General features: G+C 41.2%; 1 protein-coding gene across 1 annotated transcript in view; it reads left to right on the top strand.

Moving 5' to 3' along the window:
* The first annotated feature begins 3,532 nt into the window (after positions 1-3,532).
* The window catches only part of CMC1 (C-X9-C motif containing 1), an 83,685-nt gene continuing 72,503 nt past the window's right edge, over positions 3,533-14,714 (top strand). The window contains exon 1 of the mRNA XM_055321245.1: positions 3,533-3,666. Within this exon, the coding sequence (XP_055177220.1) occupies positions 3,648-3,666 (19 nt within the window). The 5' untranslated portion in view covers positions 3,533-3,647. The remainder of the gene's footprint in view (positions 3,667-14,714) is intronic.

Here is a 14,714-nt window from a genome sequence, read left to right as displayed (position 1 = left end):
ATGGGCTTCTAATATTCTTCCAAATGTAATTCTCATTGGCTCAAAGACAGAGCAGAACAGAGCTATAGATGAAAAGTCTTCAATTCTGACATTGGGTAGAGTTGGAAGCAAGCAGGGGCTGGCTATCTCAGCCTTTAAAAAATAACTAACTGGATATCAACATAGAGCAAAAAGGTATGCTAGATCTAGTCAAACTGATGCAATCAATAAACAATTAAGATATTTATTTGTATTTGCAAATTTTTTAGATATTAGACTAAGAGATATGTATATGTGTGTATTCATGTCTAGTCTACATACTAATAGCAGTTCACTTCTCTTGGCTTTTGCATGCTCTGCCACAGATCAGCTGCTGTCCTTACTCCCTTGGGTCACTGTAATTTCCTCCTCACCAGTCCCTCTGCCTCAGTATTGCTCCCCAGTGATGAGGATCAACAACAGATCATTTAAGGCATGAATGGGTGTATTGCCATGATTTTCTCATTTGTCCGTGTATGTTTGCCAAGGAACGAAATCACCTAGAAATCCTTCTTGACTCTGTTCTAGTTTCCTAAGTCCATTATGAGGAATGGATTCTTCCACTCCAGGTACTTTCACATCCATCCTTTTTTTTTTTTTTTTTTTTTTTTTTACATTGTCACATATTTTAATTCAGGCTCTTTTCAGATGCTGCCTGAACTCCTGCAAAAGCTCCTTAGCATTCTGCTTAACCTCTGCCTCCCTCCTCACCACCTAGATATATCCTACGTAAAAATCTTTAAAAGATATCACCTTGACCACAAGGCCATTTTTTTACTTCTGCTTATAGCAACAAATTCAAACACTCCTCAGCCTAATGTTTAAGGCTGTGGGAATCTGGCCTCTTCTAACATTTTCAGTCTCATTTATAGCTAGCTTCCCAAATCCTCAAATGAATGGTTTCAGGCATTGCCCTCCACCATACCGGCTACACAGCCCTGCTTCCCACCCCTAGCGTTTGCACGTGTTTTTATTCCCCAACTTCTATCTTTTCCATGCCTCATTTGTCCTTCAAGAACACCTCAAATCCCAGACACTTTGTTTACTTTTCTCCTAGTGTGACATGCATCCTTCTCTGTAGACACATGCTACCCATCTTTCAAGTTCAGCCATAATTTCTACCGCATCTTTGAAGTCCTTCCTAACCACCCACCCTGGCATTTACTCCTTTGTGAAAGGCTACTGTGGGGCCATTTAGGTAACAGATATTATCTGAGCCCTAGAGGTCATGCTTGGATAAGACATATTTTCTCATTTCTGGGACAACGTGCCCTCCTCCTCTTTCTGTTCCTATTGCAGTTATTGCTCAAAGAATTGTCCATTAATAATGTGATATCTTAGGACATTTCTTCTCTTTTGAATTACCAATTATGTTTTTATGATTTAACTTTTAATAAATGGCTTATATTCCCCAGGTATGTTATAAAGACTTTGCCCCCAAATGATCTCATTTAATATGAGACAGGAGAGGGGCATCCTGCTACGTACCAGGCACTGAGGTGCCAGTGCTTCTCACAGAGTGCTATGTCTAGAAGTCCATTTTATGGGACACATAAAACCCATGATTTTACAGATATTATTATGTAGGATAAGGCTAAAGTAGATAGTACCCATGTAAGTTTAAGTGAGTTGATTTAAATAAAAAATATTAAATAATAATGGTTCAAGTGATATGCAGTTATGGCAAAAACTGTAGCAGTGTTTTTTCAATGACCAAAACAGTGTTAAATGATATTACATTTATTCCTCACAATGATCTTACAAATTAGAAACTGAAGTCCAGAGAAACATTGGGATTTATTTAAGTCACAAAGCTAATAGGTTTTGATGCAGGATTCAGATAGAGGTATATAGGTCTCTGACTAAAGCTCTCCGTGATGCCCTTTTGCATATAGGAAGATTTAGTTTTATTACCTAAGTGTGAGTGTCTGGCTTGTGTTTTTTATAACTCAGCTCATCTTAAAAAGATTTATTTTCTAGACGAAACTCTCCACCTCCAGAAAAATAAAAGGGGCACCAGAATGAATTTGGTATGTTTCAAACCACATTCATAAAACACACAAGAAAACAGACCTGCTTTCCTGCCTGGTTGAGTGAAACGTTAATTCTTCACCTTGGCATCTCAACCTACAGCTGTAATAAGGGCCGTTATGCCCAAATAGGCCCTTAAACGGAAGACCTGCTGAGCAGAGACCCACTTTCCCAGCCCTGCTCAACTGCGGCTGCTTTTTCTGCCAACTGACCAGGCTGAAGCAGCAGCAGGGGAGGAGGGACTGCAGGTAGGTGGGGAGGGGATCATTTTGAAAGCTCTAAATCCCTCCCAGGGAAGAAGCAGCTGCTCCTTGTTTTTCTAACATCTGTCCCATCTGTCCCCGGCTGCACCTCACCCTTCGGGGGCTCGAACTAGCTAAACGTGGATATGACAAGGAGGCATTTCTGAAGGCTGGCTGGTGAGTGGAAATGAGCATAATTGCCACAAGAAAGTTTCTTTTATCGAGAAGAGGGCATTTGGGATTCTTCAGGAGCATAGCTACCATCTTCCTTTCATTTTTCTCAAACACATACAGCTTTAATGGACAGAGTCGGCATGTGTAACGTCATCACCCCAATCAGGCTGTGCGCCCTAAGGATACTATTTCCTAGCGCCCAGTTTTTTATTTATTTTATTTTATTTTATTTTATTTTATTTATTTTATTTTATTTATTATTTTATTATTTTATTTTATTTTATTTTATTATTTTATTTTATTTTATTTATTTCATTTTATTTTATTTATTATTTTATATTTTATTTTATTTTATTTTATTTTATTTTATTTTATTTTATTTTATTATTTCCCCTCCAGGGGAGCCAGAGGCTGCTGCTTTGTGAGACAAATAATGATACTCGCAAACTGTACCGCCTCTATAGTAGAACAAACAAGCTGTGCATCTCTCGCACGTGTGGAGTTTATCACATTTAGCAGCGTGCTGCTTGCATCTGACTCCCCTGCCAACAGGATACTCCTCGAGACCAGGGACCTTATTTTTATTTAATTATTTGGCCCTCGTATCCAGAACTGTGGCTGGAACCGGACATAAAATAGACATTTATGAATGAACGTTAACGAAGAGAAAATAAGGGAACGGGACGATTCGTTCGTCCTCCCAAGGCGGACGTGGAGGGAGGGGCTTGGCCGTGAACGGAACCGCCACGTAAGGCGCCCTCCCAAAGGCCCACCCACCGCTTCTGCTCGGGTCCCCGCAGACCGGAGCCTGGAAGCCGGCGTTCGCGCTCCTCGCGGAGCGGGGCTGCGCGCGCCCGAGAGAGCCCCGCCTCCAAAGCGGGCGAGGCCACGCCCCCTTCCCGGTCCTTCCCGCCCAGGAGTCGCTTCCACTTCAATTACAGGCTTCGGGGCGGGGCCAGGAGGGCGCAGGCGCAGTGGGCGGCGGAAGTAGCGACGAGGGGAAGAAGAAGGCAGGAAAGGGGCCGCCGCCTCCTCCGCCTCCCGCGGGAAGCTCCCGGCCGCCGCGCGTGCCGCCCAGCCCAGGCCCCTCCCCTCCCCTCCCCTCCCCTCCCCTCCCCGCCCCTCCCCGTCCCTCCCCCGCCCGGGAGCGGCCCGGCGCTGCTCTCCTCTCCGCCCGCCGAGATGGCGCTCGACCCCGCAGGTACAGGGGCGGGACGCGGGGGTTGTGGAGGAGTCACGGCCGGGGTCCCTAACCGCGGCCTTGCAGCTGGGGGCCGGCGCCGCGCTGAGGTGCACCGCTGCCGCCCACGTCCGCTCACCCCCGGCGGCCGCGCGCCAGCCTAGGGATTCTGGCGGCGCACCTTGTTCCCTGCAGTCTCCGGTCGTCTTCCCGCGCCTCAGGGTCAGGGTTAGGTGAAGGGCACGGGGTTTGCTGTCCGAACTCTCGTCCATTTGTGGCCTAACACATTTCCTTCTTAACGCGACTGGTCTTTTTTATCCTCTTTTTCGCCCCTCTGGGGCACCGACTCCTTTAAATATCTGTAATCTACCTTAAAAGCGATAATCCAAAGGACCCATTATTGTGGCGGGAGTCAGATTTTTTTTTTTTTTTAAGATTTTATTTATTTACTCAGGAGAGAGGCAAAGATAGGCAGAGGGAGAAGCAGGCGCTCTGCGGGGAGCCCAATGCGGGACTTGATCCCAGGACCCGGGGATCACGACCTGAGCCAAAGGAGACGCTCAACCACCGAGCCACCCAGGCGTCCCCAAGAGTCAGTTCCTTGAGAAAGGATCCCTAAGATCTTGATCAACGTTATTTTAACTTTAGTGCTTCCACCCCACTTCTATCTGCAGCAGTAGTTTCAAGTTTCCCTCGATTTCCGGTCCTTACGGAAGCTCACCTAAGCTATTTATCTTACGGAAGCTCACCTCACCTCACCTCACCTCACCTCACCTCACCTCACCTCACCTCACCTCACCTCACCCGAGGTATCTTTGTAGGCTTTTCATGTAAGTATAGGAAACTTCATCTTTGAAGGGAGTGGTAATTGGACTAATCCACTCCCTTCATTTTATGAATGCGAAAACTTCAGGCTTTGGGAGGAGTACTGGCTTCAAGCGTTTGGAGATTCAGAAATGAGAAAGTCACTTTGGTGGCTCTCAAGGAGAGCGAAAAGTGTATGCCTTCTAAAGAGGGCAGTGACATAAATTACGTCTTTGCTGCCCTGGCTGCAGTGGTCGGTCACATGCGCTACGGAGGAATCCTCAGTGGAAGCAGGGAGATAGGTTAAGAGATGGTGGCAGTAGTCCAGGCACAAATAATACATTTACTGAACGCTTTATTATCAAGCTGAGTATTCTCGATTGTCCAACAACAGTGTGTGATGTGGTAGATAGTGTGCTTTCCCCTTGTGGATTAGGAAACAGGATCAGGGACTTCTCTAAAGCATGAGAATTTCTGGAACGCCTAATGATCACGCCAGTATTGGGCTAGGTGTTTGGATTAGACTTTATGAGGCTGTTAACAATTGATCTGGGCTTTTAAAATTTTTTTGATTTCTAAAAAAATATTTTTATTTATTCATGAGAGACACACAGAGAAAGAGGCAGAGACACAGGCAGAGGGAGAAGCAGGCTCCATGGAGCGAGCCTGACGTGGGACTTGATCCGGGGTCTCCAGGATCACGCCCTGGGCTGAAGGTGGCGCTAAACCGCTGAGCCACGGGGCTGCCCTGTCAGGTTACTCTTAACCCACTCAAATCTTACGGTGTGCCCAAGGCTACCCAGCTAATTGCTGGTAGAGTCAAGTCTGGAATAGAACTCTGTAATTTCATCTCCAGGTTGGTGTTACAGACCATGCCCTCCATTGGAGTATTTATTGATTAAACAAATACATGACTGCTTGTGATATGTTACAAGACTACAATGGTAAAAGAAAGAAGACAGCCCATCCCCATATACGCTTTGCCAGATGATGATAAACATGAAGAAAATAAAGTGTTATGTGGTAGGTAGTGAAGAGAAGACTACCTCAGAGCGGTCAGTGAAGAGCTCAATGAGGAAGTGTTGTTTGAATTGAAATCTGAAGGTCAAGAGGAAGTAGTTAGTGTGAAGAGGTAGAGAAAGAGTATGCCAGGCAGCCAAAAGTAGCAAATGCTTAAATATTTGCCTATAATGAGGGCCAGTGTGTGGTGGAGATCCATAAGGGAAGATGTTGGGAAAGTAGGCAGGAGCTAGATGCTGCAGGATTTTTAAGACTCTGATAAGAAATTATTTGGACTTTTCCTGATGTTAGCAAAGCCTTTGGAGTCTTCTAAAGAGGGCAGTGACATAAATTATGTCTTTGCTACCCTGGCTACAGTGGTCACATGCGCTACGGAGGAATCCTGAGTGGAAGCAGGGAGATAGGTTAAGAGATGGTGGCAGTAGTCCAGGCCAAATATGATAGTATCTTAGTATGGAATGGTATTAGAGAAGCTTGAAAGAAATATAAAGCTTATTCAGTTAATGTTTTGGAGGAGTCATTGAGAAGACCTGCTGTTGCATTGTATAAAGGTGATGAGGGAAGTGGAGGCATTAAGAATTAATAGATATTTTTTACTAACTGGATGGCAGATGATGGTCAGATTTAACAGCGTGATCATTGGAAACTTGTTAAAAGGGATGGAGGCAGGATTGGATGGGGAGGAAGAAAATGGAGTCAGCAAGTTGGTGTCTAAATTCCAGAATAAAAGTGTATTGAAGCCAGTTTTGTGTTTTTTAACTTCATTTTTATTTGGTTCCTGAGTGGAAGCATAGGTTTACGTTTTGATATTTCTCCTGCTTTTTATACAGTGCTATGTGCCCATACGGAGTAGATGTATTTCTGAGTAGATGAGTAGATATTTACATCAAATGAGGTTTACATAGCAAAGTCTGTTTTTCTACTGGTTTATGTTAGATTTTTAAAAATCTTTTTTTTTTTTTAAGTTTTTACTTTTAATTCCAGTATAGTTGGCATACGGTGTTATTCATTTCAGGTATACAGTATAATGATTCAACAATCCTGTGCGTTACTCAGTGCTCATCACACTAAGTGTACTCTTTTTTTTTTTTTAAGATTTTATTCATTTATTCATGAGAGATACACAGAGGCAGAGGCTCCCCTGTGGGGAGCCTGATGTGACTTGATTCCAGGACTCCAGGATCACGACCTGAGCCAAAGGCAGATGCTCAACCACTGAACCACCCAGGTGCCCCAGACTAGGTGTACTCTTTTTTATTTTTTTATTTTATTTATTTTATTTTTTTTTTAATTTTTATTTATTTATGATAGGTACACAGTGTGAGAGAGAGAGGCAGAGACACAGGCAGAGGGAGAAGCAGGCTCCACACACCGGGAGCCCGACGTGGGACTCGATCCCGGGTCTCCAGGATCGCGCCCTGGGCCAAAGGCAGGCGCCAAACCGCTGCGCCACCCAGGGATCCCCTAGGTGTACTCTTTAATCCCCATCACCTCCACCTGCCTCCCCTCTGTTCTCCATAGTCAACAGTCTGTTTCTTTGTCTGTTTCTCTCTTTTTTCCCTTTCTTTTGTTTCTTAAATTCCACATGAGTGAAACCATATGGTATTTATCTTTCTCTGACCAACTTATTTTGCTTAGCATTACCCTCTGTAGCTTTACCCACATTGTCCCAAATGGCTGAATAATTCTTTTTTTACGGCTAAATAATATTCCATTATGTACATGTATACCCCACATCTTCTTTATCCGTTCATCTATTCATGGGCACCTGGGCTGCTTCCACAATTTGGCTATTGTAAATAGTATTGCTATATACATAGGGATGCATGTATCCCTTTGAATTAATGTTTTTGAATTTTGGGGGTAAATACTCGGTAGTGTGGTTCCTGGATCATAGCATAGGGTAGTTCTATTTTTAAGTTTTGGAGGAAACTGCATACTGTTTTCCACAATGCTGCATCAGTTTGCATTCCCACCAACAGTGCATGAGGGTTCCTTTTTCTTCCTCTCCAACACTTGTTTCATGTGTTTTTGATTTTAGCCATTTTGACAGGTGATCTCTCATTGTAGTTTTGATTTGCATTTCCCTGATGAGTGATGTTGAGCATCTTTTCACATGTCTGTTGGTCATCTGGATGTCTTCTCTTTATCAGATGTGTCATTTGCAAAAATCTCCCATTCAGTAGGTTGCCTTCACTGGTTTATGTTAGATTTTTAAAGATCTTTATACAAGTTTGATCTTCATTTGGCAACAGCTTTTTTTTTTTTAAGATTTTATTTATTTATTCATGAGAAAGAGAGACAGAGAAAGACAAAGACATAGGCAGAGGGAGAAGCAGAGGGAGAAGCAGAGAAGCAGGCAAGCAGGCTTCATGCAGGGAGCTTGACGTGGGACTCTTCCCGAGTCTCCAGGATCACGCCCTGGTCTGAAGGCGGTGCTAAACCACTGAGCCACCCGGGCTGCCCGGCAACAGCTTTTAACTACCTTAGTAGGGTCTGTTTTTCTCAAGAAACTCTGAACCTAGCAATGGAATGCAGGTTACATATTTACTCCTATAGGTAGTTTTATTTAAACTGTTTTCCTTTTTGTTAGTGTAGAGGTCATAAGGGCACTCTTTGTACTTTTATCAGCTGTAATTATGTTCATTATTTTCTCTATTTGAATGTAGAGAGAAAAAGCTGGAAGGAGTCCACAACACCCAAGAAAAGTGGCTGCAGAAAGAGAATAATTTTTAAAAAAATACTAGTATGTGTACTATATGGGATGAATACTCCCAGATACTGAGATTTAATTTTCTAAGCCTCTGACATTTTAAAATAGTCCATAGACAGTTCTAATATGCAAGTAGAGTAGATGAGGAACCACTATTCTGAACTCTTCCACTTTTATTGACTTATTCTTCAGCTCTGTTTTCTTATCAGTCTAATCTATTTCCAGAGGAAATTATTCCTATTTTAACCATGAATGGAACCTTTGAGGGCATAGTAATTGTTCAGAAATATGCGGTATAGCTCATTCCCATATAATAGGACTTTATTTTTCATCTATTGCAAGTTATATTTGCCAATATATAACACCTTCTACAAGTATTGTGTATTTTAGAAATCTTGTCAGACTTAAATGATTGAAAATTTAAATGCTTGTGTATTTTGAATGCCTAACACATCGCCTATAGGAACAATTTTAAAAGTGGTGCTTGTTAAAGTAGAATTTTCAAAAAGGTAAAATTATCACTTATGCAAATACAAAATGAATATGTGTGGAAGATTTTCTTCAACTCATTAATTAGTGAGGGAAGCAGTAAAATGTAAAAAACAGTCCAAAAAGCATTTGAGAAGCTAGATGCATAGACAGTTTCATAGGTTTCTTGCTTAGATAAAAAATGATTGGTTTACAGCAGGGCCTCTATACACTATAATCTTTGGGGTTATCTTTTCCTCTGGTCAGAAATTATTTTTCTTTATTCAACAAAATTCTAGACATTAACCTCCTCCCATAACGAGTTGGAAAAGGGCCTGGCAATGGAAAGTTAAGCCCAGAGCTATACTGAAAGAACACTCAGTTATTCCTTTGCTCTTCCAGATTCCAGATAATTTTCCAACATGATTATATTCCCCAATGACAACTTACAGAAACCTGGGCCTGATAATTTTAACTACTTTCCCTAATAACCAGAAGAGATTCCTTTTTCCTTTTTTTCTTGTACCTTTTCCTCTTTTAGCAGGGTAGCTAGTTTCCCTTCCTTCATCCATTAGTGTGGATTTGTTCTCTACTTTTGCGTGGTGGGGCAGTAGCAACAGAGAGGTTTCCTTAAGTGTATCTGTCCCTTTAAAGGTGTTTTTCAGAAATCTAATTAGGAGAGGAAGATGGGATAGCGAGAGCTCAGAGGGTAGAAAGTGCAGTCAGGAATTTTCACAACATTGCGGGAGTAGATGTTGGATGAAGGTGGGTCTTGGGAGGGTGTTCTCTTGGCAGTTCTTGGAGTATTTGGTATTTATGTATCTAAGTATGTATGAGAGAGAGAGAGGCAGAGACATAGGTAGAGGGAGAAGTAGGCTCCATGCAGGGAGCCCGATGTGGGACTCGATTCCCGGACCCGGGATCACACCCTGAGCCAAAGGCAGATGCTCATCCATGGAGCCACCCAGGCATCCCAGGGATTGCTGGGGTTGTTTTAGTAGTTCTTGTGAGGATATAGGTAGATTAGCCTTAGGGGTAGTAGCACTTTTTTAATTCACTGGAAATTTTTTTTTAAATAAAGTTTTTTTTTTTAAACATTTTATTTATTTATTCATGAGAGACACACAGAGAGAGAGAGAGGCAGAGACACAGGCCGAGGGAGAAGCAGGCTCCATGCAGAGAGCCCGACGTGGGACTCGATCCTGGGTCTCCAGGATCACACCCTGGACTGAAGGCGGCACTAAAGCACTGGGCCACCTGGCTGCCCAAACTCACTGGAAATTTTTAAGTTAAACATCTGAAGAGACTCTTCAAATCTTTTCTGAGCACCATGTGACTAATATGTAAAAGGTTACATAGCAGATTAGAAAAATTTTGATTTGATTGCTTCTGTGGCTCTATGGTATCCTCTTAGACATAAATTACATTGGTATTTCAGAGCTAAAAATCTGTTTACTTGTAAATTTTCTATATTTCTAAACTCGAAGTATATTTGTGATAGAAGTTGTGAGTCATGAATCATGAAATGTTTTGTAAATCAGCTTAAGGAGTTTGAATTTTATCCTGAGAACAATGGGAAGATGCTACAGATTTTTAGGCAAGTAGAAATTTCCTTCATTTTCGGCTTATCTGACTTTTCATCAGATCCAGGTTATGTGTTCTCAGAATACTGCTTAAGTGGTGATGTGTCTCCCATGGTATCACATCTGGAGGCACATGATGTCTGTCTCTCATAGGTGATACTTATTTTGATCACCCAGTTAGGGGCTTGTTCCATTTCCTTGTTTTTTCCTTTCGTAATTAATTAATAATCTCTGGGAGACCATTTAAGACTAGGCAAATATCCATTCCTCATCAAAAAATTCCCCTTTGAGTGTAGTATTATATATTGATGATTTTTGCCTGATTCAGCCTTTCCTAGAATGGTTGCAGAATGATGATCTTATAGCAATCTCTCCACATTTTTTAGTTGGTTGTTGACATTTTAATACAAGCCAGAGACCATTTTGTTTCTTATTTACTTATTTGTAAATCTTTATAGATGTGGACTCATGAATTCCTATTTTTCCAGTGGTTTATAATTTGTTACTGCAGTAATTATTTTGGTGCTCAAATTTTCCCAGATTTGGCCAGTGAGAGAGTTCCTTCAAATTAGCTTTCTGGGTCCCTGTGATATGCTCCCATCCTTTTTTGGAGCATTTCCCTTTTTTCCTCACATAGGTATTTCTGGCTTATCTCATACCTATTCTGGCCCATCCATAGAATTAGTCCTATCTCTGACAAACCCTGATTCCTTTCTTTGGGCATGACATTAGAGACCAAGGTTGGGATACCATTTGGATATTTTACGTGCAAGTGAGTTTTGAATTACGTGCTCTTAGGAAAAAACCTGTAAAGGGACTGAGGGGAACAGGAAAGGAAAGGAGAGGAAGCTGAGCAAGGATGTGGTTTCAGGGAAGTCTTGTCTCAATCTGATCAGTTCTGGTGCACCACAAAGTACAGGGCTTGTCCCACTTTGGAGGCCAGGGCACTGGGCTTTTGTGCCATCTGCCAGTCCCTGCCCACTGCAGAAGGTGGGAGAGGGGCAGCTGGAAAGAAAGCTGGAATGTGCCATCGTGCCAAGGGGCAGTCCTAAAAAGGTTGCAGGTGTGAGTGCTTCTACATTCTCCTGCAGGGAGAATTCCAGCTTTCTCCTCAAAATCATTTCCCTGAAGCTCCTAGGAACCTTTGTTCAGGTAGTGAGAATTTGGATAGTGGTAGGTCAAGTAGGAAGGGGTACTTGCACAGATGTGTAAATACACACAGGTGCATGTATGGGGTCCAGGTGGAAAGTATCATGGGGTTGTGGTAATGACCTTTCCTAAGATACAGCTAACATCTGCCAAACTGTGCTTTTGTTTTTTTCCCTCTAGATCATTTTGGACATAATGTTCTTTCTTTTTAGAATTTGCCCTCCCCATCCCCAAATCTGTTTAATTCTTGTTCATTTTCACACGTCACTTTAGAGTCACTTTACATAGGAAGCGTTTCCTGATTGTTATCATCCCGTAATCTTTCAAAAACCAATTTTAAAAATATTTGAAAATTTTAAAAACTACTGAAATATAAAATAACCTGGGTAGAGAGTTTTTCATTCTATTTTTTTTAGAGTTTTTCATTCTAGATGAAAAAATATTTTTTTTCCCTTGAGAAATTAAGTGAAACCTAAAGATGTGATTTGTCTGTTTGTATCCAATGATTTGAGAGATGAAGTATCATGTGGAGAATGAGAATATTTACCTGTGTAGTAAACTGAATATTTTTCATATGATTTCACCTCTGAGTTTAACAGAGACTAGATGATTAGGGAAGATAAAAAACAGTTAACTACTTCTAGACAGTAAGAGATTGCCCACAAACGAGAGTAGGGTGAGTGCTGTCCTGTTATGGAAAAGCACCCAATTGAATTGGGGAATTAGTACTGATATCTTCTTGTTTTAGACTTTGCCCATTAGCCTTAGGCCTAATTCTAAATGGTATAATCTCAGGTTTGAGGATGAGGGGTACGGAGAATAAGGCTTATTGGATGACTGCAAAAGCTGCTTTAAGCCTTAAACTGTTAAGATTTTAAATACTGGTAGTTGGTCTCAAGGGATTCTTGACTCAGCACAGAGAAGTCACCGTAGAAAATAACTTTAGGTTTATATTCCATAGACTATCAGATGAGTATCCTTATTTTTGTATAAGGGTGTTAATAGCAAATGTGTAGCATTCCCTAAGCTTATAGATGTCAAAAAAATGCAAAAAATATCACCTTTTACTTGATATAAGTGGATCAAACAAAACTGCCCAAATAAAAACACAGATTCCCAGATTAACCTTCTTCTCCACCAGCCCTGATTATATTTTAACATTTTTAAGTAGAGAGGTTGAGGGGGGAAAAATTCTAAAAAGCATGATATTTAGTATACTGCATTGTTTTTGCTGAGGAACTGTTACTGGGTGTTTTTTTTTTTTTTTTTTGACAGATCAAAGGATGTGTTAATTAAGCATGATGAATTAAAATGTGGAGTTTCAAATGTTTATGCGGCAGAATGGGAACTAGCCTGTTTGACTCATCATTATGTATATAATTCGCATGGTGACTGATACATAGTAGGTTCCTAATATTTGTTAACAGAATGAATATCTATATCAAATACTGGAACACTCTTAATCATGTGTTATTTATTAAATATATATTTAATACAGTTTGTATATTTACCATGTGTCAGCAGTTAAAGGGAATTAAGAGATGAATTAGACACGGTCTTGGACCTCATTAAAGTTTCATGCAGTTTCTTGATTTAATACATATTAGAATTATTTGAGGAGCTTTTAAGAATACCAATGCCTGGGTTTTTCCCAGCATTTTTTTTTTTTTTTTTTTTTTTTTTTTTTTTAAGATTTTGTTTCTTTATTTGGCAGGGAGAGAGAAAGCATGCGAGCATATGCATGCACAAGCAGGGGGAACAGCAGAGGGAGAGGGAGAAGTAGGCTGTCCACTGAGCAGAGAGCCTGATGTGGGGCCAGATCCCAGGATTCTGGGATCATGACTTGAGCCAAAGGCAGACACTTGATGACTGAGCTATCCAGGCACCCCCCAGCATTTCTGATTTGATTCATCTGGGTCGTGCCCACGCATCAGAATTTCATAATGCCCTCTCAGGTGCTTGTTAGATGCAGCCAGAATCGAGAAATTCTGGTACTAAAATCTGTCTTTTTGGCCTGCTGTCACAGCATACCATAGACTGAGTGGCTTAAACAACAGAAATTGATTTTTCCACAGTTTTAAAGGCTGGGGAAGTCCAAGCTCAAGGTGCTAGTCAGTTTGGTCCTAGTTCTTCTTATGAGACCACCTGTCAGATTAGGGCCCCACCCATGTGATCTCCTTTAACACCTAATTGCCTCTCCAAATAAAATCATATTAGGGTTTAGAGCTTCAATATGAATTGGGGTGGGTGAGGGGGACAAAAAATTCAGTCCATGGCAACCATTGATCTATCAGGAGAAGAAGATAGCACAGATGGTGTGATGTGATATGTTAAGTCCAGAAGCAGTTACATGATTGGTATACACAAATCTTGGGCAGAAAGCACTTTCAGGTCCTGGGGCCAGAGAACTTTTGGATGGAACAAGTGTTTGATTTTTAAATTGGTAGACTTTGATAAGAAAATAAGAAGTAGAAAATGGAAGATAAGGGCAGAAGATTGAGTTGGAGTTTGACTTTACAGTTATTTGCTGAGTAATGTTGCAAAGATTGCTTTTCTTGCAATCTGACCTCCCCCCTCTCCGTTCCTTAATAATACCTTGTGTGTGGTGATGTTTGTAAAACAATTTCTTCTACTGCTCCTTCCTTCTGCAAATATTTATTGTGCTTCTTCTGTGTACCATATAAATGTAAGCTGTTTTTTTTTTTTTTTTTTTGTAAGGAGGATAACTTAATCACTAGGATGGCAGAAAGAAGATTTAAATTGTTGAAATTTTTACGTTGAAATCGTGATGCTGCTGGGACTTGGAAATTGCCAATAGACATTTGAAAATGTGGGCAGAGTAGATTTGGAGCTGGAAATAAGCCCTGAGAACATGGCATAATCAACAGCATCTATAAAGGTAGAAGTTTGTGGGGTTGCCACAAGAGGAATAAGACTAGATCTAACCTTGGAAGCATTTAAGCTTTTTCTGCTATTATTACCTTTGTTCAGAATATTTTTGAGACTCCTTTAAGATTTGCCTTCAGCCTTTATAGTCCATTCATCCCAGTATCCTCATTTTGAACAATTTTTTTTTTTTGTGTGTGTAGGAGGTGAACTTGAATTTCAGCCAAGATTAGCCAGAGGCAATCTGGTGAAGGTGGTAGATGATCATTTTGAGAAATGCTACCCCTAAGAAAAATTGTATCATGGAACTCAATTTCATGTTAATGCACACAGACTCTGAAGGGCCACATCAACAAAGATGTGAGGGGTGTGAGCAAAGTTTGATTCTTGGAAATAGATGAATAAGCCCTCAATGTAAAAATAATTCCCCCACTCCGTTGCAGAGT

The sequence above is a fragment of the Nyctereutes procyonoides genome, unplaced genomic scaffold (genome assembly GCF_905146905.1).
Source record: "Nyctereutes procyonoides isolate TBG_1078 unplaced genomic scaffold, NYPRO_anot_genome, whole genome shotgun sequence".
NCBI lineage: Eukaryota > Metazoa > Chordata > Mammalia > Carnivora > Canidae > Nyctereutes > Nyctereutes procyonoides.
Note: the sequence above shows the minus strand (reverse complement) of the source record. Positions and strands in the feature narration are given on the sequence as shown.